We start from the raw sequence: 27,683 nt of genomic DNA, 5'->3' as shown, positions 1-27,683 counted from the left end.
AGCCATCGGGCGCTCCTCACCAAAGCTGAAATATTTGGTGCAGAGTCTGAGTGACCAGGCTCTGAGGAAGGTATTAGTGCTGTCTCCATTAGGATGATCTCCAATCTAGTGTCACTGTCTTTTCTGGTGAGGGGCCTGAAGTCCTTATAGATCTTACAGCACTCTCAAACGTGAGCTTCCGTCAGGCACTTAAGCCAGCTGGAATGGGGGTCTCTCACAGGCATAGGCTTGTGACACCAGGCACAAGGCTTAAAACCCGAGACCGGGGTATGCCCCGGCATCGGAGCAGAGATGAACTCTGCTAAATGAAGAACTACTAACAGAAAACGTAACTATTATGTAAAAGTTAACTACATACAATAAAAAGAGAAAAGTCCACCGGGAGAGTACTTGCAGAATTGCAAAGACAAAGTACTGCCAACGATCATCACAGGCGGTAAGAAAGAAGTGAGAGGATGTGCGTCAGCAGGACTGTTCATACTGGCACTAGGAGCGCGCGACTCCAGGGGGCACCAGAGCTGACCCAACAGATAGCACCAAGGGGAAAAATTTCTGGCAGCTGTGCTTAGGGCGAGGACACACCTACATTGGAATGGACATGTGCAAGTACTTGAAGAAGAAGAGCGCAGCACCTCAGCTCCACTCCCCCCCTCCTGCCCTATGACCAATGAGTTGACTCCTCTACTCCTCCTTACCTCTTCCCCTCAGCAGCACCTGGCTTGGAAAGGAGCAGAGGAAGTTAAGAACTCCTGCAGCTGCTCCTCCCCCGTCATGGAAGAAAAGGGGAACCCACTGCACCATCTCAGGGCCTGGATGGGGGATTGTGGGCAGCATTGACTTGGAGGCCAGAATTGTTGGGCAGGGGTATGGGCTGATATGGGGGTGATGCCAGGCGCACGCGCGCGCACACACACACACATTTTTCATACCACTTTAAGCACTGTGCCAGTATCATAAATAGGACCCCACCAAATTCACGGCCATGAAAAATGTGCCACAGAGCATGAAATCTAGTCTTTTGTGTGCTTTTACCCTATACTATACAGATTTCATGGGGGAGACGAGCTTTTCTAAAATTGGAGGTCCTGATCCAAAAGGGAATTGCAAGGTTATTTTAGAGGGTCATGGTATTGCAACCCTTACTTCTACGCTGCTACTAGTGGCAGCTCTGTCTTCAGAGTTGTACTCCGGGCCAGCAGCCGCCACTCTCCAGCTGCCCAGCTCTGAAGGCAGCGCTGCTGCCAGCAACAGCGCAAAAGAAAGGGTAGCAGTACCGTAACCCCTCCTACAATAACCTTTGACTACCCACCCCTGGCAACTCCTTTTTGAGTCAGGACTCCTACAGTTAACAACACTGTGAAATTTCAGATTTAAATAGCTGAAATCATGAAATTTATTATTTTAAAAATCCTACGACTGTGAAATTGACCAAAATGGACAGTGAATTTGGGAGGGCCCTAATAATAAAATACAGTAAGTAGTACGCTATGTAAGAACAGCTACAGTTGTAATTAATGCTTGTTTAGTAATTTTGGGTAATTTCTGTCAGATTTTAAAACAGTTTAATATGCAACAATCTATTTCTCCTGCACTTCTAAGAACACTCATCAGTCACTTAAACACATTTTTCATAGTACTTTAATTATCTTCCTCTCAAACAGATCCCATTCTAGTCCTACCCCACTTGTATGAAGAAAAGATGTGAATCAGCAACAAACTGCTAAAGAATGGTTATACCTTCCAGGTCTGAGTTTCAAACAGATGAGATATCTGAACACAGACCTTACATTTTAAAGGTTTTACTTGCATCATAGCAGGTACCAATAATGTAGAAACTGAAGTTAAGAGAAAATGCTGCAGTTCCATTGGAATTTTCAAACATATGCTGTGGGCCCGTTATACAACTAAGTGGGTTTTTATTTGAAAGAACGGGGATTGGAAAAAGTATCATCCCTCATACAAGCAACACATTTTTTTTGAATATTCCATTGAACAAATCTTAGCTGTGTTCCCTTAACACCAAATTGCTTTTTCCTTTCTTCTCAAATGAATTTACAGTAGGTTTTTTCCCCCTCTAACACCTAAAATAGTTTTACAATGTGCATTGATATCTGACAACTAAAATGAAACTCTGGTATAAGTTACACTACTGCTTGGCTAAACTATATTTGGCTGTGTCCATGTTTTACATAAACCTCTCTCTCATATGCAGTACTACTAATTATAGAAAAGGCTGCTACGTGATATGGCTATTTTACTCAGTACATGTCTTCATAAAACAGATTGAGTATATATCAGTATAAGATAAACCAAGTCAAACTTTTCTGCCCTATTGTATTGTTATTGCAATACAAACATACTACACATTTTGGAATAAATGTTGTCCATACAATCATTACACATTAATTTGTTAAGCTTCAATGTAACTGAGAAAAGGCATAGGTGCCTTTTAGTAACAACTGTTATTAACATTAAAGTTAAGATGTATGTAGACCCAAAAAGTAACTTTACAAGGACAAATATTTAGAGGGATGGCAATTAAGAGTTTGGCCAACACTGAAAAATTGTCATTAGTTTGCCAGTCCAGGTACAAAATCTAGACTTGGTGGGATAACTCACATGACTGGAGTACAGTCATGGATGGTTATAAACTGTTCAGGAAGGACAGGCAGGGCAGAAAAGGTGGGGGAGTAGCACTATATGTAAGGGAGCAGTATGACTGCTCAGAGCTCCGGTACGAAACTGTGGAAAAACCTGAGTGTCTCTGGATTAAGTTTAGAAGTGTGTGCAACAAGAGTGATGTCATGGTGGGAGTCTGCTATAGACCACCGGACCAGGGGGATGAGGTGGATGAGGCTTTCTTCCGGCAACTCACGGAAGCTACTAGATCGCATGCCCTGATTCTCATGGGTGACTTTAATTTTCCTGATATCTGCTGGGAGAGCAATACAGCGGTGCATAGACAATCCAGGAAGTTTTTGGAAAGCGTAGGGGACAATTTCCTGGTGCAAGTGCTAGGGGAGCCAACTAGGGGGAGCGCTTTTCTTGACCTGCTGCTCACAAACCGGGTAGAATTAGTGGGGGAAGCAAAAGTGGATGGGAATCTGGGAGGCAGTGACCATGAGTTGGTTGAGTTCAGGATCCTGACGCAGGGAAGAAAGGTAAGCAGCAGGATACGGACCCTGGACTTCAGGAAAGCAGACTTTGACTCCCTCAGGGAACAGATGGCCAGGATCCCCTGGGGGACTAACATGAAAGGGAAGGGAGTCCAGGAGAGCTGGCTGTATTTCAAGGAATCCCTGTTGAGGTTACAGGGACAAACCATCCCGATGAGTCGAAAGAATAGTAAATATGGCAGGCGACCAGCTTGGCTTAATGGTGAAATCCTAGCGGATCTTAAACATAAAAAAGAAGCTTACAAGAAGTGGAAGGTTGGACATATGACCAGGGAAGAGTATAAAAATATTGCTCGGGCATGTAGGAAAGATATCAGGAGGGCCAAATCGCACCTGGAGCTGCAGCTAGCAAGAGATGTCAAGAGTAACAAGAAGGGTTTCTTCAGGTATGTTGGCAACAAGAAGAAAGCCAAGGAAAGTGTGGGCCCCTTACTGAATGAGGGAGGCAAGCTAGTGACAGAGGATGTGGAAAAAGCTAATGTACTCAATGCTTTTTTTGCCTCTGTTTTCACTAACAAGGTCAGCTCCCAGACTGCTGTGCTGGGCATCACAAAATGGGGAAGAGATGGCCAGCCCTCTGTAGAGATAGAGGTGGTTAGGGACTATTTAGAAAAGCTGGACGTGCACAAGTCCATGGGGCCGGACGAATTGCATCCGAGAGTGCTGAAGGAATTGGCGGCTGTGATTGCAGAGCCCTTGGCCATTATCTTTGAAAACTCGTGGCGAACGGGGGAAGTCCCGGATGACTGGAAAAAGGCTAATGTAGTGCCCATCTTTAAAAAAGGGAAGAAGGAGGATCCTGGGAATTACAGGCCAGTCAGCCTCACCTCAGTCCCTGGAAAAATCATGGAGCAGGTCCTCAAAGAATCAATCCTGAAGCACTTAGAGGAGAGGAAAGTGATCAGGAACAGTCAGCATGGATTCACCAAGGGAAGGTCATGCCTGACTAATCTAATCGCCTTTTATGATGAGATTACTGGTTCTGTGGATGAAGGGAAAGCAGTGGATGTATTGTTTCTTGACTTTAGCAAAGCTTTTGACACGGTCTCCCACAGCATTCTTGTCAGCAAGTTAAGGAAGTATGGGCCGGATGAATGCACTATAAGGTGGGTAGAAAGCTGGCTAGATTGTCGGGCTCAACGGGTAGTGATCAATGGCTCCATGTCTAGTTGGCAGCCGGTGTCAAGTGGAGTGCCCCAGGGGTCGGTCCTGGGGCCCGTTTTGTTCAATATCTTCATAAATGATCTGGAGGATGGTGTGGATTGCACTCTCAGCAAATTTGCGGATGATACTAAACTGGGAGGAGTGGTAGATACGCTGGAGGGGAGGGATAGGATACAGAAGGACCTAGACAAATTGGAGGATTGGGCCAAAAGAAATCTAATGAGGTTCAATAAGGATAAGTGCAGGGTCCTGCACTTAGGATGGAAGAATCCAATGCACCGCTACAGACTAGGGACCGAATGGCTCGGCAGCAGTTCTGCGGAAAAGGACCTAGGGGTGACAGTGGACGAGAAGCTGGATATGAGTCAGCAGTGTGCCCTTGTTGCCAAGAAGGCCAATGGCATTTTGGGATGTATAAGTAGGGGCATAGCGAGCAGATCGAGGGACGTGATCGTTCCCCTCTATTCGACACTGGTGAGGCCTCATCTGGAGTACTGTGTCCAGTTTTGGGCCCCACACTACAAGAAGGATGTGGATAAATTGGAAAGAGTACAGCGAAGGGCAACAAAAATGATTAGGGGTCTAGAGCACATGACTTATGAGGAGAGGCTGAGGGAGCTGGGATTGTTTAGTCTGCAGAAGAGAAGAATGAGGGGGGATTTGATAGCTGCTTTCAACTACCTGAAAGGGGGTTTCAAAGAGGATGGCTCTAGACTGTTCTCAATGGTAGCAGATGACAGAACGAGGAGTAATGGTCTCAAGTTGCAATGGGGGAGGTTTAGATTGGATATTAGGAAAAACTTTTTCACTAAGAGGGTGGTGAAACACTGGAATGCGTTACCTAGGGAGGTGGTAGAATCTCCTTCCTTAGAGGTTTTTAAGGTCAGGCTTGACAAAGCCCTGGCTAGGATGATTTAACTGGGACTTGGTCCTGCTTTGAGCAGGGGGTTGGACTAGATGACCTTCTGGGGTCCCTTCCAACCCTGAGATTCTATGATTCTATGATTCTATTTACCTGAAATTTATTATGATTAGGGCCCTATATAAATCATGAATTCATGGAGGGCATAGAAAGCACTTATACCCCAAAACCATGATTATTTTCAATTTTTTTTAAAAAAGGAAAAATGTCTGTAATAAAGTATTTAATATGAAAAATGAACTTTAGCTTACAGTGCTGTACCCATGTGTGGAAGAACAGTGTTATGCACATTCTCAGCAGAGGTGAACTACAGAAATCTGAAAAGGCAATCTAGGTGGGAAACACTGTTCACTGACAACAACAGAATGATGCATCCAAGAAAGTTAAAACGGTGTCTGCAGATGATCACACAAAAGCAGTATTTATCAGGGAATCTTACACAGTGATGGAGTTAAGCTCTTCTGTACCTCCTGCAATATTATTGTTGTCATTACAGAAAAACAGAGTCTAATACACCTCTTGAATCACGTATTCACCAAAAGAGAAAGTCCGGAATACAAAGCAGTATGGGCAGCTGCTTTACTTGCTAAGAAACAACATCCGTGACTTCCTTGTTTCAAAATTGTACCAAAAAATGTGAAACATGTAACTATAAATATTGATCCACCAGAGGTGTATGTTTACACAAATATCCCTCTTGAAAAACTGGACAACCCAAGGCTAAGGGAATTCTTTGGATGGAATATAGCAAAAGGTGGAGAGATTTCTTCACATCTTAGCTGGATTGATGAATATTTACTTGAAGCTGATGAGGTGTCACAAGCAGGATTATGGAACTCATGAATCAGTCTGGTTGTCTGTGGTCACAGATGAATCAACTGGTGGCCAAGATGAGTATGTGTCACATAATTTATTTGTTTTGCAAGGCCTAAAAGGTGAAGACACACCTGACTCGGACCTGAAAACTGTCCTTGCTGATATAATTTATTTACAGGCTGTTTGCAATAGCTTGTGCAATGGTATTGAAGTTAAGTATCAGAATACCTTTGGAATGGATTTTGATTATATCAGTGCATTTATATCTGAAAACACATCCTACATGTCAAAAGCTTACAAGCAAGTGCTTCAGGGCTTACAGCCTAACTTGGGCCAGGTTTACACTGAAAATTTAAGACACACCTTAGCAACATAGTTAAGCCAACCTAACTCCTGGAGTAGACAGCACTGGGCTGATCGAAGAATTATTCTACCTACTCTTGGGGAGGTAGATTAACTGATGGGAGAACTTCTTCCATCACTGTATTGCGTGTATACACTGAAGCGCTACAGCAGTGCAGCTGCAGCATTTCAGGTGTAGACAAGTGCACAGTTCATCTTACCTGCAATGTTCAAACAATAGACCTTTCTCAAGACATTGGGATGACCAATTTCCCACACGCTGACAAGCTAACAGTCATAGTCAAAAGGTTTTTCAACTTTGTCTGAGCAGAAAATTGTGTTTTAAACAGTATCTGCAAAGCGTAGTCCAAGCTGTGGGTTCCAGTTTTCCTGTAAAAGTGCACCCTGAGCCAGTTAAAGTGAGATGGGGAAGCCGGTATGTTGCTATTGAATATCATACAGTCTATTACTTTTTACTCCAGTTTTGTGGAGGAGAAAAGAAAATTACACCAGACATGGAAGCATTGAAGAGCTGAAACATCTGGTGGAAAAATCAGAAATTTTACAGATAAAACTTGACTTCATCACAAGGCATGGCAAAGAGCTTGTTGATTTAAAATGCAATTTTTCCTCAATGTTTAAAAACCTTTTTGACTTGCTGCTAGCGTATCAGTTTGTGGGAAATTGGTCATCCCAATGTTATTAGCAAGGTTTATTATGTGAGCATTGCAGGTAAGATGAATTGAGCGCTTGCCTACACCTGAAATGCTGCAGCTGCACTGCTGTAGCACTTCAGTATAGACACTCAATACAGCGATGGAAGAGGTTCTCCCATCAGTGTAGTTAATCCACCTCCCCAAGAGGGGGTAGCTAAGTCGACAGAAGAATTCTTCCATCAACCCAATGATATCTACATCAGGGGTTAGGTTGGCTGTAAGCCTGTGAAATCCACATTCATCAAATGTACAATCAAAGTTGACTTAACACATATTGAGCACTTAAATGTTAGCAACACAGCAGTGACACAGGGATTCAAAACCCATGGATTAAAACTTCTACTGAAATTTCAGATAAGCTTTCCAACTATGACAATATTAATGAAAGAAAACTGTGTTTCACCCAGCGAGCATAGCAGTTCCTTAAAGGTGTAAGGGTGTTTGATCCAATGCAAGTATGTACATTAAGGTTGGATGCCCTTCCATTGGATTCCATACCTGGCTTTAACAAGAGCTTACAAAAATGAAGGCTACTGGTTTTATGCAAAGAAATTCCACTGTACCCTTTCGTTGACTGCTTTGTGGAGGTCTGCAGAACCACACTTTCCCAACATTGCAAAACTGGTCAAGTTATATTTTTCTGTTATCCCTAACACTATGGATGCTGAGTGAAGCAGCATATTGGCGGGTTCTTGTGCAGACACAATTCATGAAACAGGAACAAGTGAATTGACTAATGATACAGCGGGAAGCCAGAGCGCAGCCAGGCACCTGGCAGGGAGCTCTGTGCGGAGCTGAGAGCCCAGGCAAGGCTGCCAGCAGGGAGCAGAGTTGAGAGTCCAGGCAGCAGCTGGGCTCCCAAAGGGGGACACTCAGCTCCTACACTGCCCCTCTTAAGTCAGTGGAAGCATTCTTAGTGAGGATGCACACCACCACCAAAGGAGCGTAGTGTGGCCATGAAAAATTGCACTAAATTACTGTGGTGGCTGTAAGTCGATCTAACATAGGTTGACTTAACTTTACGGGCATGTCTACACTACAGACAGAACAAATCCACTGTTCTAGTTGGCTCCTATTGTAAAAGAATTCAAAGGTTCTCCTGAGAGAAATTTAAGCTTATATTACCAGCATAGACCCTAACTTTGTCTGTGTAACTCTCAGGACTAAGGATTGTCTCCCTGATCCCTTTTTGCTAGATAGCATTTTCTGTTGATGGTGAATTGTTAGGCTAAACCTTCCCAGATAATTCCTTATAATGATATTACTCATGTCACAAGTTATGGGGAAAGAAGCGATACCATTTAACTCACCAAATTAACAGTAGTTGTAAAGAGCAGCAGCACCACACTTATTTTAGAAGGAATACAGTTTTACATATAGAAAAAAATATGAAAAGTTAATACCTGCTTACTGACTATAATCTATAGCAGAACTATACACAACAGCATGAGGAGTCTCAGTTTGTCACTCCATTCTGAATTGTCAGCTAAGTGGGCTTGTAAAAAGATACATTCAGATCACACATTTCGAACTTCTAAAATAACATTGCTATGTCACCACATTCCATTTTTCACAGCACACAACTCCAAACTCCATCACATTAACTACTATTTCTATTACAGATTTCTCCAGAACATTCAGTTATGTGAATCCCATATCGTAAGAACATAAGGGCGGCCATCCCGGGTCAGACCAAAGGTCCATCTAGCCCAGTATCCTGTCTTCTGACAGTGGTCAATGCCAGGTACCCCAGAGGGAATAAACAGAACAGGTAATTATCAAGTGATCCATCCCCTGTCACGCATTCTCAGCTTCTGGTAAACAGAGGCTAGGAACACCATCTCTGCCTATTCTAGCTAATAGTCATTGATGGACTTATTCTCCATGAATTTATCTCGTTCTTTTTTGAACCCTGTTATAGTCTTGGCAGGGTGGATAAAAATCAATGATTTTTTTTAATTTAAAAAAAAACAGGTTTTTTTAATTTAAATTAGATTTTTTTGATAACATGCTTTTTGAGGAAAAAACCTATCTAAAGATAGTTTTAATTAAGATACATTATAGCTCAAAGATATCTCATTGTGGAATAGGAATTATAAATACTAAATTCTATAGTATGAGTCAATATATTCATGTAATGTTTAAGAAAATCTTTGTAAATGAGTTACAATAGTTCATGGATTAGGGACCCAATCTTATGGGGTTCCACAGGCTTCTATATAGATTGTTTAGGTCAATCTTTCTATCTACCCAATGGACTCAGTGCTCAGTCTAGAAGATATCATCATAGATGCTTAGTTTTGCAGTTTGAGAACTGTGAATTTGTATCTCCAGAGGTAACATGCTTGTTAACAGCAAAAAGGTTTTAAAATAAATAAATAAATATATAGTGGTGAGAAACAACAGACCTCAACTCTATTGGCCCTCTGCAAATTTGTGTACACAGAGTCAATCCCTTACCTCTCTCTAAAAGTGCAACGTTTCAAAAAGTCCAATGAATAGAAGATTGTTGGGGAGGAATAGATCTGGACAAGGAGAAGAAGTCTGGAGATAAATGTGAGAAGCAAGCGACATATGCTTGTTTTGTTAAAATATTATATGTTTGCTGTTGAAGAAAAAAATCCATACTTAACGTTGTTGTTTTAGTTAAATAAAACAATTTAAATGTCTGTCTGGTGATGTTCTCTTCCTAATACAGCATGGCAAGAAAATCCTCCAAATATTAATGATTAACCTGTTGAATTGGAGATAGATATTTATGAAGTCATTGGGAGGTGAACTACTTCAATTACCTTTGGTAAACGAAATAACCAAACAATCATTCATTTTTCAGATATAGCTGTAAAAACTAATCTGAAAAGTTTGCAAAATAAATCACTTTAAAAATGTATAGTGTGTACCTTCTAAAAATGAAACCTACATCTATCTCTGAGTTGTGAAGAATATGTATTAAGATTATAACAACCAACAAGAATGCACTTTTATGTAGAAAACCATGATTAAATCGATATTTCCTGACTAGTCATTTAAATCATGATTTAAATCAATTTGATTTAAATCAAATCCACCCTGAGTCTTGGCCTTCACAACATCCTCTGGCAAAGAGTTCCATAGGATGGCTCTGCTTTGTGTAAAAAATACTTCCTTTTGTTTGTTTTAAACCTGCTGCCTATTCATTTCATTTGGTGGCCCCTAGTTCTTCTGTTATGAGGAGTAAATAACACTTCCTTATTTACTTTCTCCACACCAGTCATGGTTTAATAGACCTCTATCACGTCCCCCTTTAATCGTCTCTTTTCCAAGCTGAAAAGTCCCACTCTTATTAATTTCTCCTCATGCCGAAGCTATTCCAGACCCTTAATTATTTTTGTTGCCCTTTTCTGAACCTTTTCCAATTCCAATATATCTGTTTTGAGATAGGGCGACCACATCTTCATGCAGTATTCAAGATGTGGAATACCATGGATTTATAAAGAGGCAATACGATATTTTCTGTCTTCTTATCTATCCCTTTCTTGATGATTCCCAATATTCTGTTCACTTTTTTGACTGCCACTGTACACTGAGTGGCTGTTTTCAGAGAACTATCCACAATGACTCCAAGAACTCTTTCTTGAATGGTAACAGCTAATTTAGACCCCATCATTTTATATGTATAGTCGGGATTTTGTTTTCCAATGTGCATTACTTTGCATTTATCAACATTTAATTTCATCTGCCATTGTGTTGCTCAGTCCCCCAGTTTTGTGAGATCCTTTTGTAGCTCTTCGCAGTCTGCCTGGGACTTAATGATCTTGAGTACTTTTGTATCATCTGCAAATTTTGCCACCTCACTGTTTACCCCTTTTTCCAGATCATTTATGAACATGTCAAATAGGACTGGTCACAATACAGACTCCTGGACATCACTATTTACCTCTCTCCAGTCTGAAAACTGACCATTTATTCCTACCCTTTGTTTCCTATCTTTTAACCAGTTACCAATCCATGAGAGGACCTTCCCTCTTATCCAGTGGCAGCTAACTTTGCTTAAGAGCCTTTGGTGAGGGACCTTGTCAAAAGCTTTCTGAAAATCTAAATACACTCTTTCCACTGGATAACCCTTGGCCACATGCTTGCTGATCTCCTCAAAGAATTCTAGTAGATTGGTGAGGCATGATTTCCCTCCACAAAAACCATCTCAGATTTGGATCCGGCTTTTCATCTTGATAGTAGATGACTGAATAAAATATATCTAAGAGGAAATTCAGCTACTGTGTATTAGGAAAGTAGATTGAACAGCCTATGCTAACATGTTTATAATTTAATTATTAATCTCCTATTCAAGATGACCATTTATCACATTTAGAATGCTATATACTTCATACTGGATCCGTAATGACAGTATTTTAAACACATATCAAATCTCCTGTTCTCTCACACTTAAAGTAACTGCTGTATGCACAAATGCAAGTCCTAAAATCAAGATCCCCGATTTTTAAATAGTGTGTGAAAATAAATATCCCTCCTTTGCTTCCTATAGCAAGTACATTCTAAATCAAGTTAATTAAACTACCGAGGACAAGTCAATGTCTGAACTCAAAATTTTCATCATCTCTCCCCCTCACCATCAATATAATGAACAGTGATCTATGAGGATTAAAATGAAAGATTTATAGTTTAAAAGCAAAACCTCCCAGTTCATAACACTTACCCTGTGCGCGACTGTCCAACTTTATCACATATATCTAAGATGAGGCCCCAGTCCTCTGCAGTATTCATCTCACTGGTTGCTTTCTCTGGTTTAAAAAAAAAAAAAGAGAGAGAGAGAGAGAGAGAGAGAGAAAATAGACCAGAATAAACTTGTTGTTCTCATATATGTGAAAGTTTAACATAGAACTGCCAAGATTTAACGCTGTAAGATTTCTGTTAAATGCCAATGTTTGATATCACCCTGCTTTTAATTAATTTATTGAAGTAGTTCTTACAAATTTGCATTTTACGCACATGTATTTTTTACTGTTGTATCAAACGTTAAAATATTCAAACATTCACGTGGTGCCCTAATATTTGAATTAATAAGCTAATGAACATTTTACTTTTTCCTTTTGCATTTCAAACAATACATACTCCGAATTATTTTTATATTCAAAGGAATATATCAGCTTTCAAGAAAATTTTGTGCACTCTTAGTTCTTGGTCTGCAAATGAATTCCAAAAGCTACCACTTCCCATGACATAAGTATACTGTCTTGCCACATCAATACATCTTTGTGCCTCAGCAATTCAGCCACAACACATTCAGTAAGACAAAGTTAGACAAAAACTTGTCAGGAATGGTCTAGATAACACTTAGTCCTGCCATGAGTGCAGGGGACTGGACTAGATGACCTCTCGAGGTCCCTTCCAGTCCGATGATTCCAATATGCTGCTGTGTCTTGTGCTTGCCTGATGCTTGTTTGTAAATATAGTTTTCTGCAGTTTCACAATCCGTAGGTTGTGACCTCCATTAGACTGCAATGGACCCTCAGTGGGTTCAAGGATTGGTTAAAAAATAGAAAAGTCACCCCAACTTTTAGCTCCCCAATGTCAGCTCTGCCCTGGCTGATTTCTTTAATGGCCTCTTTCCAGCCACAGAAGTCTGCTAATCCCATGATAGCCAGGCAGGAGCCTAATAGCTCAGCCTTCTCTTTCCTCCCAGTTTATCCATCTCTCTGATTAGGCCACACCACCAAGCAGCAGCAGCAGAGCGGAACAACGAAGAGGCTGAGCAAGCAAGAAGCAGATTCAGCTGCCAGACAAGCAGGAGCAACAAATCAACATCTCCCTCCACAGCAGGTCATGTTCAGGCTTAGGAGGCTGATGGATACGACACCATAAGGGAGAAACAAGGAAACTGAGTTTTTCCCTCTAATTCTGAATTGAGGAATTGATTTGAATCCTGAGGGAGCTTATGTCACCACTGGGTGGCACTAAAAAAACGTAGCTTGCAGTCAGGGAAGGCACAGTTTCCATGACTCTGTGAACAGAAGAGTAGACTAGGAGGGGGTTTCTTGGTTCTCCCTTCCTGGCCCTGCCTCATCCAACTTTATTTCTGGTCTTTTAATTTAATAGCTGCCTCAGCAAATAATCTGAGGCCGCAGGGAGGCTTTCTTGATAATTTTCTGAAGGGAAGCAAAGTTTTTCCGGGAAGACTCATTAATCTATTCTAGCAATTCAGTGGCTACAGAAAGGAGAGCCTGTGTCAGTGAAACCTCCTGTCTCCCAAAAGTCATGTGGAATATCCATCTTTGAGCCCAAAGCTATGGGTCTAAATTCCTGCAAGTGAGTTTCTCTGTCCTGCATGCAAGCTGAGCAAGCCAGTTGTTGTCTCACTCTGCTAGGGTAGTAAAAGTTTCTTAAAGAAAAAAATAACACACCCGAATAAAGCTCTACTGCAAGAAATACAACTGAGGGTCCCGTCATCAACCAGAGTAAATAAAAATTAATGATTAAAAAAAAATTTTAAAAACGGATTTTTTATTTGTCGGATTTTTTTGATAAAATGCTTTTTGAGGAAAAACCCGATCTAAAGATAGTTTTAATTAAGATACATTATAGCTCAAAGATATCTCATTATGGAATAGGGATTATAAATTTTAATTCTATAGTATGAGACAATATATTCATGTAATGTTTAAGAAAAGTTTTGTAAATGATTTCCATTAGTTCATGGATTAGGGACCCGATTTTCTGGAGTTCCAGGGGCTTCTGTATAGATTATTTAGGTTAATCTTTCTATCTACCCAATGGGACTCAGTGCTCAGTCTAGAAGATACCATCAGGGATGCTTAGTTTTGCAGTTTGAGAACCATGGATTTGTGTCTCCAGGGATAACATGCTTGTTAACAGCAAAAACGTTTTTAAATAAATAAATAAATAAAGAGAGAGGTGAGAAATAACAGACCTCAACCCTATTGGCCCTCTGCAAATTTGTGTACCCAGAGTCAATCCCTTACCTCTCTCTAAAAGTGCAACGTTTCAAAAAGTCCAATGAATAGAAGATTGTTGGGGAGGAATAGATCTGGACAAGGAGAAGAAGTCTGGAGATAAATGTGAGAAGGGAGGGACAGGCAGTAGAAAGAAAAGTGAAACTGTTTAAGGAGCATATTCCAGAAGTCTTGAGGTCTTTCTGAGTGTAGCCTTCATTGATTTGAGATCTACCATACTATTCTCTCACTAGAAGGGAAAATCTATAATGGCAGCAGGCCATAAAAGAGACCCAGTTTGCAAATATTTTAATGAAGTTCCTCTACCTGTGGGTAAGACAGGCATGTGTGCAAAATGCAAACAGTGCAACAAATAAATGCAATGCCTGGTTGTCCGAATGAAACAACATCATGAGAAGTGTTCCTTCTCAGGAGGAAGCTGCACTGAAGTTGAAGATAATGAAAGGAACATGTCTGAACACGCAGGATCTTCAGGTTGATAAACTTTTCTATTTCATATTTCTTTCTTAAGGACTTCCTGTCTTCCTTCTGGACTGTTCTTGAATTCTCATGTTTGAACAAAAAATATAGTTGTTACTCTATGGTACTATAATTTTAGATGCAGTTGTGATAAAAAAATAAATAGTTGAAATAGGCAGATCTTACTTTTACAATTTCACCTTTAAAGTAAAAAGAAAAGGAGTACTTGTGGCACCTTAGAGACTAACAAATTTATTTGAGCATAAGTTGTCGTAAGCTACAGCTCACTCTCTAAGGTGCCACAAGTACTCCTTTTCTTTTTGCGAATACAGACTAACATGGCTGCTACTCTGAAACCTTTAAAGTAGTACTTAGTGTCATTGAATGCAATGAGTAATACTAAATGATCAGTATGGTGATAATAATTAAATAACTGCATTGACTTATTTTGTTTAGGAGAATTCATCCTCAACATACAGGACACTGAAGACTATCCATCTTCAAGATCACCATCATTTTCTATAGTTTCAGAGTTGACTGAATGATAGTGACAGTGTTTTAGTCACATCATAGTGTGATAATGTTTTAGTCACATCATATATTTTGCATAACCACAGTATATCACCTGTAGCAAAAAGAAAAAAAAAATCTCCATCATCCAGAAACAACCATAGATAGGTTTGTGATAAGAATCAGCAGATTACAAAAAGAGGTAATGGATGAAAAAATTGCCCGGTTTGGTCATGCAACAAACTCTCCTTTCCATATGATTGACAACCCACACTTCATTAACATGGTTCAGTCATTAAGACCAGGATACAGTCCACCCAACAGACCAGATGTCGCAGGGTAAATTGCTGGATAAAGTGTATGAAAGAGAAATTTAACAGTGTGCAAAAGGTCTAGAGGGTAAAATTGTGAACCTGAGTCTTGATGGGTGGAGCAATGTCCACAATGATCCTGTTGTATGTGCTTGTGTGACAACAAAAGAAAGGAATGTCTCTTACAGAAACAATACTTCAGGAAATGCAATACTTACAAGAAGTAGCAGTAAAAGCTATAACAAACTGAAAAAGACTTCAAATGTCTCGTACACACTTTGGTCATAGACAATGCTGCAAATGTATCCAAGATTAGAAGAAATGTAGGAGAGCGAAGAGAGTCCCAAGCTAATATACGGTTGCAGTGCTCATTTGATGCACCTCCTAGCCAAAGACTTCAGTGTTCCAGAAATAGAGGCTAATGGTGTTGAAATTGCAAAATACTTCCGTAACAACCACTTTGCAGCAGCTGCTCTGAAAAAAGTGGAAGGAACCAAGCTAACACTCCCACAAGACGTGCGATGGAACTCAGTAGTGGACTGTTTTGAGCATTATATCAAGAACTGGCCTAATCTGGTGACAGTTTGTGAACAAAATCATGAAAAAATAGATGACACTATCACAGCCAAAGTTCCCAACACTGGGCTTAAGAGAAATGTTGAACGCATGCTGAGTACCCTGAAGCCTATTTCTATAGCCTTGAACAAAATGCAGGGAAATAGCTGTCTTATTGCTGACACTGTTGAAATTTGGAAGGAATTGAGTGAGATCTTAAAAAGAGAAATATGCAATGACAGTGTTAAATTACAAGCATTAAAAAAATGAATGGACAAGCACTATCTCCAGCTTATTTTCTTGCAAATATTCTCAATACTTGGTACCAGGGTCAAATCTTAACTGCTGAAAAAGAAGAGCAGGCTATGACATGGACATCCAGCAATCATCCCTCCATAATGCCAACTATAAAAAATTTCAGAGCTACAGGTGAACCATTCAAGAAATATATGTTTGCTGATGATGTTTTAAAGAAAGCCACAGCAGTGAACTGGTGGAAGTCACTTAAGCACTTGGATTCGGAGACTGTTGAAGTGATAATCTCACTTTTAACAGAAGTAGCTTCTTCTGCTGGTGTAGAAAGAATATTTTCTTCCTTTGGACCCATTCATTCCAAATTGAGAAATCATTTGAGACCTGAAAAAGCAGAAAAGCTTCTTTTTCTTTTCCAGATTATGAACAAACAGGAAAATGAAGATGAAGACGACTGAGTTAGCTGCAGAAGCCAATATTTTAAGTTTCTCATTTTGACCTGGCTAAAATAGTCTATTTAATTTTTGTTGTTGTTTTTTTAAATATTTCATTTAACTATTTTAGTTAAAAACAGTTTTAACAAAAACAAACCTGATTTTAAAAAACTTGAATGTTTAACTAAATTCAAAAATTCATATGCTTGTTTTGTAAAAATATTATATGTTTGCTGTTGGAAGAAAAAAATCCAGAATACATAATGTTGTTGTTTTAGTTAAATAAAACAATTTAAACGTCTGGTGATGTTCTCCTCGTAATACAGCATGGCAAAAAAATCCTCCAAATATTAATGATTAACCTGTTGAATTGGAGATAGTTCACCTCCCAATGACTTCATAAATATCTGCTTCAATTCCCTTTAGTAAATGAAATAATCAAACAATCATTCATTTTCTGATATAGCTGTAAAACTAATCTGAAAAGTTCGCAAAATAAATCACTTTAAAAATGTATAGCGTGTACCTTCTAAAAATGAAACCTATATCTATCTCTGAGTTGTGAAGAATATGTATTAAGGTTATAACACCCAACAAGAACACACTTTTATATAGAAATCCATGATTAAATCGAGTCTTCCCGACTAGTGATTTAAATCAATTTAATTTAAATTAAATCCACCCTTTGACACCACCTCTTTTAATTTAGCCTTCTTGGGCTGTTTTATACTGAGCTAGAATATTCTAAGGAGAAACAAAATAGTGCGAGATGTGGCTGTGGAAGTCACTTTTCTGCATGCTGCACCCCACAAGGCAAGAATCAAATGGGAATGGAAGAGAATATAGAAAAATCCTGAATGGCAACTGATCATCATTGTGCCCGTCAGATCAAGTAAGGAGAAGGGACCCAAAATCTGTGCTTTCTCAGACAACATCATAGAAACTTATTTGACATGTCTTGTAGGCCTGTTGACAAACTTATAAAGTACACATTCAACAAAATTATGAAAAAAATTCATAAGTTGTGGCTGCCAGTGCCACACTGATATCCAAAATCTTTTAAAGTTCCAGAACTAAGAAATGCTGGCAGACCATTAAACTATACCAGCCACCTAAAAATCAGCCTTCTGGGGGGGAAAAAAAGCTGCTACTGTTATAGACATTGCCTAAGATTACTACAGTTGGAAGATTAGAGAAAATATTGCTCTATTTTTTTATCTTGTTTATTTTAGCAAAGGGGGAGAGAAATGTAACACAAGGAACAGCCAGGAACACACAAGGACAAGATTAGTATCCAATTTTTATCACTGAGATTTCAAGTTGACAATCTCCCTTTATATAAGTTTTTAGGAAAAGTAATCTATTTTTTGTCCTCAGAGAAAAAATTTGATTCCTGTTAGAAATATACAAGTCCCACTCCAGAAATTTCCTCCAGATTTCCATTATTCCTGCCAACAAAAGAAAAAAAATAAGAAAACATATCATCTCCTTCAATACCTAATGTACCATTGTAAAAATGTCTCTATAAACTTAAGACAAAGCCCAATCAAAAACATGAACGCATGGTAATTTGATGCCAATGTTACAAATATAAAACGTGGCACTCTAACATAAGGTAACTGATATAAATGAATCCCGGCCTGCCAGTACCTCTCTTACATTTGGAACTAATTCAAAGGATTATAAAGACTGTATCATAAACATACCTCCATCAATTAATTCAACCAGTTATTAGATGTACTCTGTACAGACTGGAGATGTGCATATTACCACTATATTGAAACTGCAACAAACACGACACAAATACTTGTATCGCTATTTCTTTTACAAATGAGAAAAGAGACTCTCAGTCATTCTCCTCCACACTACCCCTACAGCACTGTTTCCTCCCTTTTTGCATATTTTACTCTTCTTTCATGTACAGTTTAGGATCCTCCCTGTTTTCAAAGCACTGTACAATTGCCCTTATTAACTCTTCATATACCATATGGTCTTCCCAAACTTCTCTCCTTCTTGTTCTGACTTTTATCATTCCCAACTTTGTTGCTTCTTTAGAAATTTCCTAATTAACATGTGCCAAACATCCTCCCTCCTCTCCTTAAAGTCATTTTTCCAAAACTACTTGGCACCCTAAGCCCTGGTCTACACTAGGCATTGAGATCGAATTTAGCAGCGTTAAATCGATGTAACCCTGCACCCGTCCACATGACGAAGCCCTTTTTTTGACTTAAAGGGCTCTTAAAATTGATTTCCTTACTCCACCCCCGACAAGGAGATTAGCACTGAAATCGGGTTTGCTGGGTCGAATTTGGGGTACTGTAGACGCAATTAGATGGTATTGGCCTCCGGGAGCTATCCCAGAGTGCTTCATTGTGATCACACTGGACAGCGCTCTCGACTCAGATGCACTGACCAGGTAGACAGGAAAAGGCCCGCAAACTTTTGAATTTCAATTTCCTGTTTGGCCAGTATGACAAGCTGCAGGTGACCATGCAGAGCTCATCAGGAGAAGTGACCATGCAGAGCTCATCAGCAGAGGTGACCATGATGGAGTCCCAGAATCGCAAAAGAGCTCCAGCATGGACCAAACGGGAGGTATGGGATCTGACTGCTATATGGGGAGAGGAATCTGTGCTATCAGAACTACATTCCAGTTTTCAAAATGCCAAAACATTTGTGAAAATCTCCCAGGGCATGAAGGACAGAGGCCATAATAGGGACCCAAAGCAGTGCCGCGTGAAATTTAAGGAGCTGAGGCAAGCCTACCAGAAAACCAGAGAGGTGAACAGCCATTCCGGGTCAGAGCCCCAAACATGCCACTTCTATGATGAGCTGCATGCCATTTTAGGGGGTTCAGCCATCACTATCCCAGCCATGTTGTTTGACTCCTTCAATGGAAATGGAGGCAACACGGAAGCAGGTTTTGGGGACAAGGAAGACGATGAAGAGGAGGTTGTAGATAGCTCACAGCAAACAAGAGGAGAAACCGGTTTTCCCGACAGCCAGGAACTGTTTCTCACCCTGGACCTGGAGCCAGTATCGAACCCACCCAAGGCTGCTTCCCGGACCCACAGGCGAAGAAGGGACCTCTGGTGAGTGTATCTTTTAAAATACTATACAAGGTTTAAAAGCCAGCATGTTTAATGATTAATTTGCCCTGGAATTCGTGGCTCTCCTGGATATACTCCCAAAGTCTTTCCAAAAGGTTTCTGGGGAGGGCAGCCTTATTCCATCCACCATGGTAGGACACTTTACCACTCCAGGCCAGTAGCACATACTCGGGAATCATTGTAGAACAAAGCATTGCAGTGTATGTTTGCTGGAGTTCAAACAACATCCGTTCTTTCTCTCTCTGTATTATCCTCAGGAGAGTGATATCATTCATGGTCACCTGGTTGAAATAGGGTGCTTTTCTTAAGGGGACATTCAGAGGTGCCCGTTCCTGCTGGGCTGTTTGCCTATGGCTGAACAGAAATGTTCCCCACTGTTAGCCACACGGTGGGGGGAGGCAAAATGCAACCTTGGAACAAAAGCACATGTGCTATGTATGTAATGTTAACAGCAAGGTTTACTGTGAAAGAGTGTACCCACTGTTCTATAAAATGTATCTTTTCAAATACCATTGTCCCTTTTTTTTTCCTCCACCAGCTGCATGTGTTTCAAGGATCACAAGATCTTCTCTTTCCCAGAGGCTAGCGAAGATCAGAAGGCGAAAAAAAACGCACTTGCGATGATATGTTCTCTGAGCTCATGCTGTCCTCCCACCCTGACAGAGCACAGACGAATGAATGGAGGCAGACAATGTCAGAGTGCAGGAAAGCACAAAATGACCGAGAGGAGAGGTGGCAGGCTGAAGAGAGTAAGTGGCGGGCTGAAGAAAGGGCTGAAGCTGAAATGTGGCGGCAGCGTGATGAGAGGAGGCAGGATTCAATGCTGAGGCTGCTGGAGAATCAAACTAATATGCTCCAGCATATGGTTGAGCTGCAGGAAAGGCAGCAGGAGCACAGATCGCCGCTACAGCCCCTGTGTAATCAACCGCCCTCCTCCCCAAGTTCCATAGCCTCCTCACCCAGATGCCCAAGAACGCGATGGAGGCGCCTCCGGCCACCCAGACACTCCACCCCAGAGGATTGCCCAAGTAATAGAAGGCTGCCATTCAATAAGTTTTAAACTTTTAAAGTGCTGTGTGGCCTTGACCTTCCCTCCTCCACCACCCCTCCTGGGCTACCTTGGTAATTATCCCCCTATTTGTGTAATGAATTAATAAAGAATGCATGAATGTGAAGCAGAAATGACTTTATTGCCTCTGCAAGCGGTGATCGAAGGGAGGTGCGGAGGGTGGTTAGCTAACAGGGAAATAGAGTGAACCAAGGGGCGGGGCGTTTCATCAAGGAGAAACTAACAGAACTTTCACTCCGTAGCTTGGCCAGTCATGAAACTGGTTTTCAAAGCTTCTCTGATGCGCACCGCACCCTCCTGTGCTCTTCTAACCACCCTGGTGTCTGGCTGTGCGTAACCAACAGACAGGTGATTTTCCTCAACCTCCCATCCCACCATAAACATCTCCCCCTTACTCTCACAGATATTGTGGAGCGCACAGCAAGCAGTAATAACAGTGGGAATATTGGTTTCGTTGAGGTCTAACCGTGTCAGTAAACTGCGCCAGCGTGCTTTTAAACATCCAAATGCACATCTACCACCATTCTGCACTTGCTCAGCCTGTAGTTGAACAGCTCCTGACTACTCTCCAGGCTGCCTATGTATGGCTTCATGAGCCATGGCATTAAGGGGTAGGCTGGGTCCCCAAGGATAACTATAGGCATTTCAACATCCCTAACGGTTATTTTCTGGTCTGGGAAGAAAGTCCCTTCCTGCAGCTTTTGAAACAGACCAAAGTTCCTGAAGATGCGAGCGTCTTGTACCTTTCCTGGCCATCCCACGTTGATATTGGTGAAACGTCCCTTGTGATCCCCCAGTGCTTGCAGCACTATTGAAAAGTACCCCTTGCGGTTTATGTACTCGCTGGCTTGGTGCTCCAGTGCCAAGATAGGGATATGGGTTCCGTCTATGGCCCCACCACAGTTAGGGAATCCCATTGCAGCAAAACCATTCACTATGACCTGCACATTTCCCAGGGTCACTACCCTTGATATCAGCAGATCTTTGATTGCGTTGGCTACTTACATCACAGCAGTCCCCACAGTAAATTTTCCCACTCCAAATTGATTCCCGACTGACCGGTAGCTGTCTGGCATTGCAAGCTTCCATAGGGCTATCGCCACTTGCTTGTGAATTGTGAGGGCTGCTCTCATCTTGGTATTCTTGCGCGTCAGGGAAGGGGAAAGCAAGTCACAAACTTCCATGAAAGTGCCCTTACGCATGCGAAAGTTTCGCAGCCACTGGGAATTGTCCCAGACCTGCAACACTATGCGGTCCCACCAGTCTGTGCTTGTTTCCCGAGCCCAGAATCGGCGTTCCACTGCATGAACCTGCCCCATTAGCACCATGATGCCCACATTGGCAGGGCCCGTGCTTTGAGAGAAGTCTGTGTCCATGTCCTCATCACTCTCGTCACCGCGCTGACATTGCCTATTCGCCCGGTTTCGCTTTGCCAGGTTCTGGTGCTGCATATACTGCTGGATAATGCATGTGGTGTTTAATGTGCTTCTAACTGCCAAAGTGATCTGAGCGGGCTCCATGCTTGCCGTGGTATGGCGTCTGCACAGAAAAAAGGCGCGGAACGATTGTCTGCTGTTGCCCTGATGGAGGGAGGGACGACTGACGACATGGCTTACAGGGCTGGCTTACAGGGAATTAAAACAACAAAGGGGGTGGCTTTGCGAGAAACTGTATGGCCACCTCAAGGATAGAATTCAAAACCTCAAGGATAGAACTCAAAACTGGGTTTAGCAGGCCGTTGATTTCACAGAGGGAGGGAGGAGAAAATGAATACAAAACAAACCTGGTCCATTTCTTGTTTTGAGCCACTTCATCTATCTTTATACATCTTGCTGGCAGCAGACTGTGCAGTATGACCGCTAGCCATCGTCACCTCCTGGGTGCTCGGCAGAAGACGGTGCTATATGACTACTGGTCATCGTCTTCTGCTAGCTGCAGATTAAAAGACAGTGCACTGCCGGTAGGACTCAATCGCCATGAGACGAAACAAGGGAAATGACCTGGCTGAGTCACTCCCATGTTTGCCCAGGCGCCTGGTTAAAAGAGCACCCAGGACTATGTTGACGACGGCTACCAGTCATAATGCACTGTCTGCTGCCAAAAGGCAATAAACTGCTGCTGTGTAGCAATGCAGTACCATGTCCGCCAGCACCCAGGAGACATACGGTGACAGTTAGCTGAGTGGGCTCCATGCTTGCCGTGGTATGGCGTCTGCACAGGTAACTCAAGAAAAAAGGCACAAAACGATTGTCTGCCTTTGCTTTTACAGAGGGAGGGGGGAACGGGGGCCTGACGATATGTACCCAGAACCACCCGCGACAATGTTTTAGCCACATCAGGTACTGGGATTTACCCAGAATTCAAATGGGTGGTAGAGACCGCGGGAACTGTGGGATAGCTACCCACAGTGCAAAGCTCTGGAAGTCGACTGTTGCCTCGGTACTGTGGACACAGTCCGCCGACTACATGCACTTACAACATTTGTATGGGGGGACACACACTCGACTGTATAAAAACGCTTTCTACAAAACCGACTTCTATAAATTCGACCTAATTTCGTAGTGTAGACATACCCTTAAGGTCATTAGTGAAAAAAACTACACACAGTTAAAGAAATCATTGAGTCTTTGGACTGCCAACTCTTCAGGGTATTTGTTTAGTATTTTTATCCTTCTGAAAAGCACTACATATATTTATACTCCCATTATATACTCCATAATCCTCACTATTAAGGCTAAGCAAACCATGGAAAATTTCAGAAAAGCAAAGGGATAGACAATTTAAACCTACTCTTTCCATCACCACCAGCTTCCCCAAAACACATTGCTAAACATACCCAAGATAAAAATAAAAAAAACCCTCCATCCAGGATCTTATGCATATAATTATATCCTGAAGAAAGTAGAGGCACCAATGTCCTACATACACTGGACAAATGTTTTCAAACCTTCTGAGGGACAACATATATGAAAAATAAATCCCAAACATGTAAAACCAAAACCACTCAAATGTTCAGCACCAAAACATCTTACCAGTAACTTTGATTTAATAATTATCAGATGCCTCCAAGCTCAACATGCACATAAAGGCATTTCATTTTTATGCATAGTGCAAATAAACACGTTACAATACTTTTAAATCACAGAGTACAAACTTGACTACCCAGATGCCAAGGGAGACAGGTTTCTGATAATCTAGAGAATCTTCAATGTAATTACCAGATGCTGGGATCAACAATTTTGTTTTGGATAATTAAGTTCATACCACAGTATTAAAAAGCCAATCCTTACAGATACATAGGATATCCTGGAATGAGTAAATTGATTGAGAGCATTTATGAGAGAGAAAATACATAGTAGTGATGTGTCAGTGAGTGGATCTGTACAGACATGACACAAAAATGCAGACCAATAACAGTTATATTCTAGTAATTATAAGAAGCGATTAATGCAGTTGTAAACTGGATTGCTTGGTAAACTTCACAAACGCAAACAATAAGAGTTTTAATATGGCTTAAATTCAATGTATACATCTAGAAACAAAGAACATAAGTTATGTTTACAGGATGGGGGACTCCATCCTGGAGAGCAGAAACTCTGAAAGAGATTTGGGGGTCGTGGTAGATAATCAGCTGAACATGAGCATCCAGAGTAACACTGTGGCCAAAAGAGCTAATACAACCGTGGGATGCATAAACAGGGGAATCCAAATAGGAGTATAGAGGTTATTTTACCTCTCTATCTGGCATTGGTGCAACCGCCATTGGAATACTATGTCTAGTTCTGATGTTCACAATTCAAGAAAGCAGTAGATAAACTGGAGAGGGTTCAGAGAAGAGCCACAAGAACGATTAAAGGATTAGAAAACATGCCATACAGCAATCAACTCAAAGAGCTCAATCTGTTTAGCTTAACAAAGAGAACTGGTGACTTGATTACAGTCTATATAAGTATCTAGATGGGTAACAAATATTTAATAATGGGCTCGTCAGTCTAGAAGAGAAAGGTATAAATACAATCCTTTGGCTGGAAGCTGAAACTAGATAAATTCAGATGGGAAATAAGGTATAAATTTTTAACCGTGAGAATCATTAACCATTGGAACAATTTATCAAAGGTTGTGGTGGATCCTTCATCACTGGCCATTTTTAAATCAAAATTGAATTTTTTTCTAAAAGATATGTCCTAGAAAGTATTTGGGGGACGTTCTAATGGCCTGTGTTATACAGGAGGTCAGACTAGATTATCACAATGATCCCTTCTGGACTTGGAATCTATGATTTCAAAATGAACATTGGTGTAGTAGAGCCCATTACATCAGATGGAAGTGGCAAAAGCTGTAAAAGAAATGAAAAATAATAAAGGACCTAGGCCCAGATGGAATCCATACTGATGCATGGAGAAACTCTGGAAAAGAAGGCATCCATCTGCTGACATCCCTCTTCAATCATGAGATGGGAAAAAGATACCAAACGTGTGGAGGAAAAGTATCTTGTTGGCAATATATAAGAAAAAAGGTGTTGCTGGCAAATGTACAAGTGATAGAGGTATAAATGGAACTGGGGGACAGACTCATTGATAAGACATTAAGAAGTGAAGTAGATATTAGCGCAAAACAATATGGATTTATGCAAGGAGGGTCAACAATAGATGCTGGTGTTGCACTGAGGCAGCTAGTGGAAAGATTGAGAGAGAAAAGGAAAAATATTCACTTGGCGCTAATTCATGTGGACAAGGTCTTTGATCGAGTTCCAAGGGCAGTCATCTGGTGGTGGATGAGGGAGAAAATGGTACCAAAACTTTATGTGCGGCTTGTTCAAGCCATATACGTAGGTACAATGTCAACAGTCAGAACTTCCAGTGGTGAAACAAATGAACTATCAGTAAAAGAGTGCATCAAATATCAGCAATGAGATCTTTCTTATTTATCCTCATCCTGGATACCGCCACAAGGAATATACAGAAGAAAGCATCTTGGTGCATGCTATTTGCAGATGATATCGTTATATGCAATAGGAGAAAGATAGTCTAGAAAAGGATCTTGATAAATGGAGAGATGTGTTGGAGAGACATAGGTTCAAAATAAGCAGAGGAAAAACAGAGTTTATGGTATGTAAGATCAATAATGTGAACACTGAAGAATCATCTTTGAAACTACATGGGCAAACAATAATAAAAATGCAAAGTTTCAAGTATCTGGGTTCCAGAATCCTGGAAAAGTGAAGGATGAAATTGGAATTTGGATTATAAATGTCTGGCTCAAATGGAGAGAATTAAGTGAGAGGTATGTGACAGACTCTCTCTTTTAATCTTACTGATATCTTCCTATATAATGGTGGTGTGTCCAGTTTAACGTAGGACACTGAATGTTGGGCAACAAGGAACAAACGTGAACAAGCGATCTGTTCCACCGACAAGCAAATGCTGAGATGGATGAGTAAGCAAGAAAGACCACATAAGGAACATGTATGTTAGACATGCTCCAAGTAATACCCATTAATGAAAAAAATGAGGGAGTGCAGGCTCAGATGGTTTGGACAGATAAAGTGCAGACCTGACAACCATGTGAGTAAAAGTACAACACATCAAGATGGAAGGAAAAAGACAGAGTCCAACCCAGAAGCAGCAGTGGGATATCATACAGGAACACGTGTTAGCATGTGGCAGTATAGAGGATACGGCAATGAACAGAGCACTTACAGATCCCACTTGATGTGATTAGTGCAAAGACGACAATGTCCATCATTTGCCGAAGCTATTATTTTTCTGCATAGAGCTTTCACTGCTATCTGAAAGCTTTCACAAGAACCAATCTCGCTCTCTCTATGTATACATAAGAGAAAGATTAGTTCTTATGAAAGCTATTTATAAAATGCACACACACACACTTTTGAACTGTGGAGTAACATGAGATTAACATACTCGATAATACAAAAATATAAACTGGGTGTTTGGGTTTATAAAGTTTATGGCAACATATATGCTCTTCCAGTTGCTTTATTAAGTGAAACAATATATTTTCCTTACACCAGCCCTTACACCCAATAGTTTGAGACCATTAAAAATTCTTCAGCATGTTACATAATTATTACTTATTTTTCTTACCAGCTCATTCCAGAATCCATCAATGCCATTTATTAGCAAGTCAAAGGGGTAACTACACAGTTGCAAGGCATAATTTTAATTTATGAAGCAAAAACAGTTTCAGATTGGCTAAGTGCTATATAAAATATAGCACAGAACAAACTTACTTGCAGATTTGTCTGCCAGTATTTCTAGAAGACCCCTTGTTAAGAATAAGAGTCACACTAGTTCTTTTTCCTAGCACTAACCAACCTACAAAATATTTACAGCAAGGGACTGGCAATGAAATACAGAATCATCTTCAATTAAATTGTTCCGATGAGTAGAGACTACAGACCAACACCACATTGTGGCTGTTCAGAGTAGACTCCCTATCACTGGTCATTTTAAAATAAGGATGGTATCTCAGTCAACACAGCACCAATGACTGAATTACCTCCATAACTTTGGGGCGGGAGGGTAGAATTTAGAGACATTGGCAATATAAAGCAGCTTGGAGGGCAGCTACTAATGCTGCGTGGGTTCTGTGTATAGAAGATATGATTTGTACTAAGCTCACTTAAAACAATGTCTTCACTTATTTCATGTTTCAAAAAAGTTATAAATGTTTACAGCCAAGACAACTCAAGTTCCCCCATTAGATTAAATCTAAATTAATCTCAGTTTAACAGCAGTTGACACTCAAGACAACCTTGGAATACTGCCATTGCTATAAACCACTGTGATATCTTGACACCAAAAAGGCCTCTGATGTTGTAATTATAAATCTTTTGAAGTCTTGGGTGGGAAATGGGGG

General features: G+C 40.8%; 1 protein-coding gene across 3 annotated transcripts in view; it reads right to left on the bottom strand.

Moving 5' to 3' along the window:
* The window catches only part of STAM (signal transducing adaptor molecule), an 88,672-nt gene that overhangs the window by 44,495 nt on the left and 16,494 nt on the right, over positions 1–27,683 (bottom strand). For all 3 annotated transcript variants that reach the window (XM_038391195.2, XM_043509396.1, XM_038391198.2), the window contains one exon: positions 11,830–11,914. In XM_038391195.2, the coding sequence (XP_038247123.1) occupies positions 11,830–11,914 (85 nt within the window). Of the gene's footprint in view, positions 1–11,829; positions 11,915–27,683 lie in introns of those variants that run through there.

Source organism: Dermochelys coriacea, chromosome 2 (genome assembly GCF_009764565.3).
Source record: "Dermochelys coriacea isolate rDerCor1 chromosome 2, rDerCor1.pri.v4, whole genome shotgun sequence".
NCBI lineage: Eukaryota > Metazoa > Chordata > Testudines > Dermochelyidae > Dermochelys > Dermochelys coriacea.
This window is presented reverse-complemented; position numbering and strand designations above follow the sequence as displayed.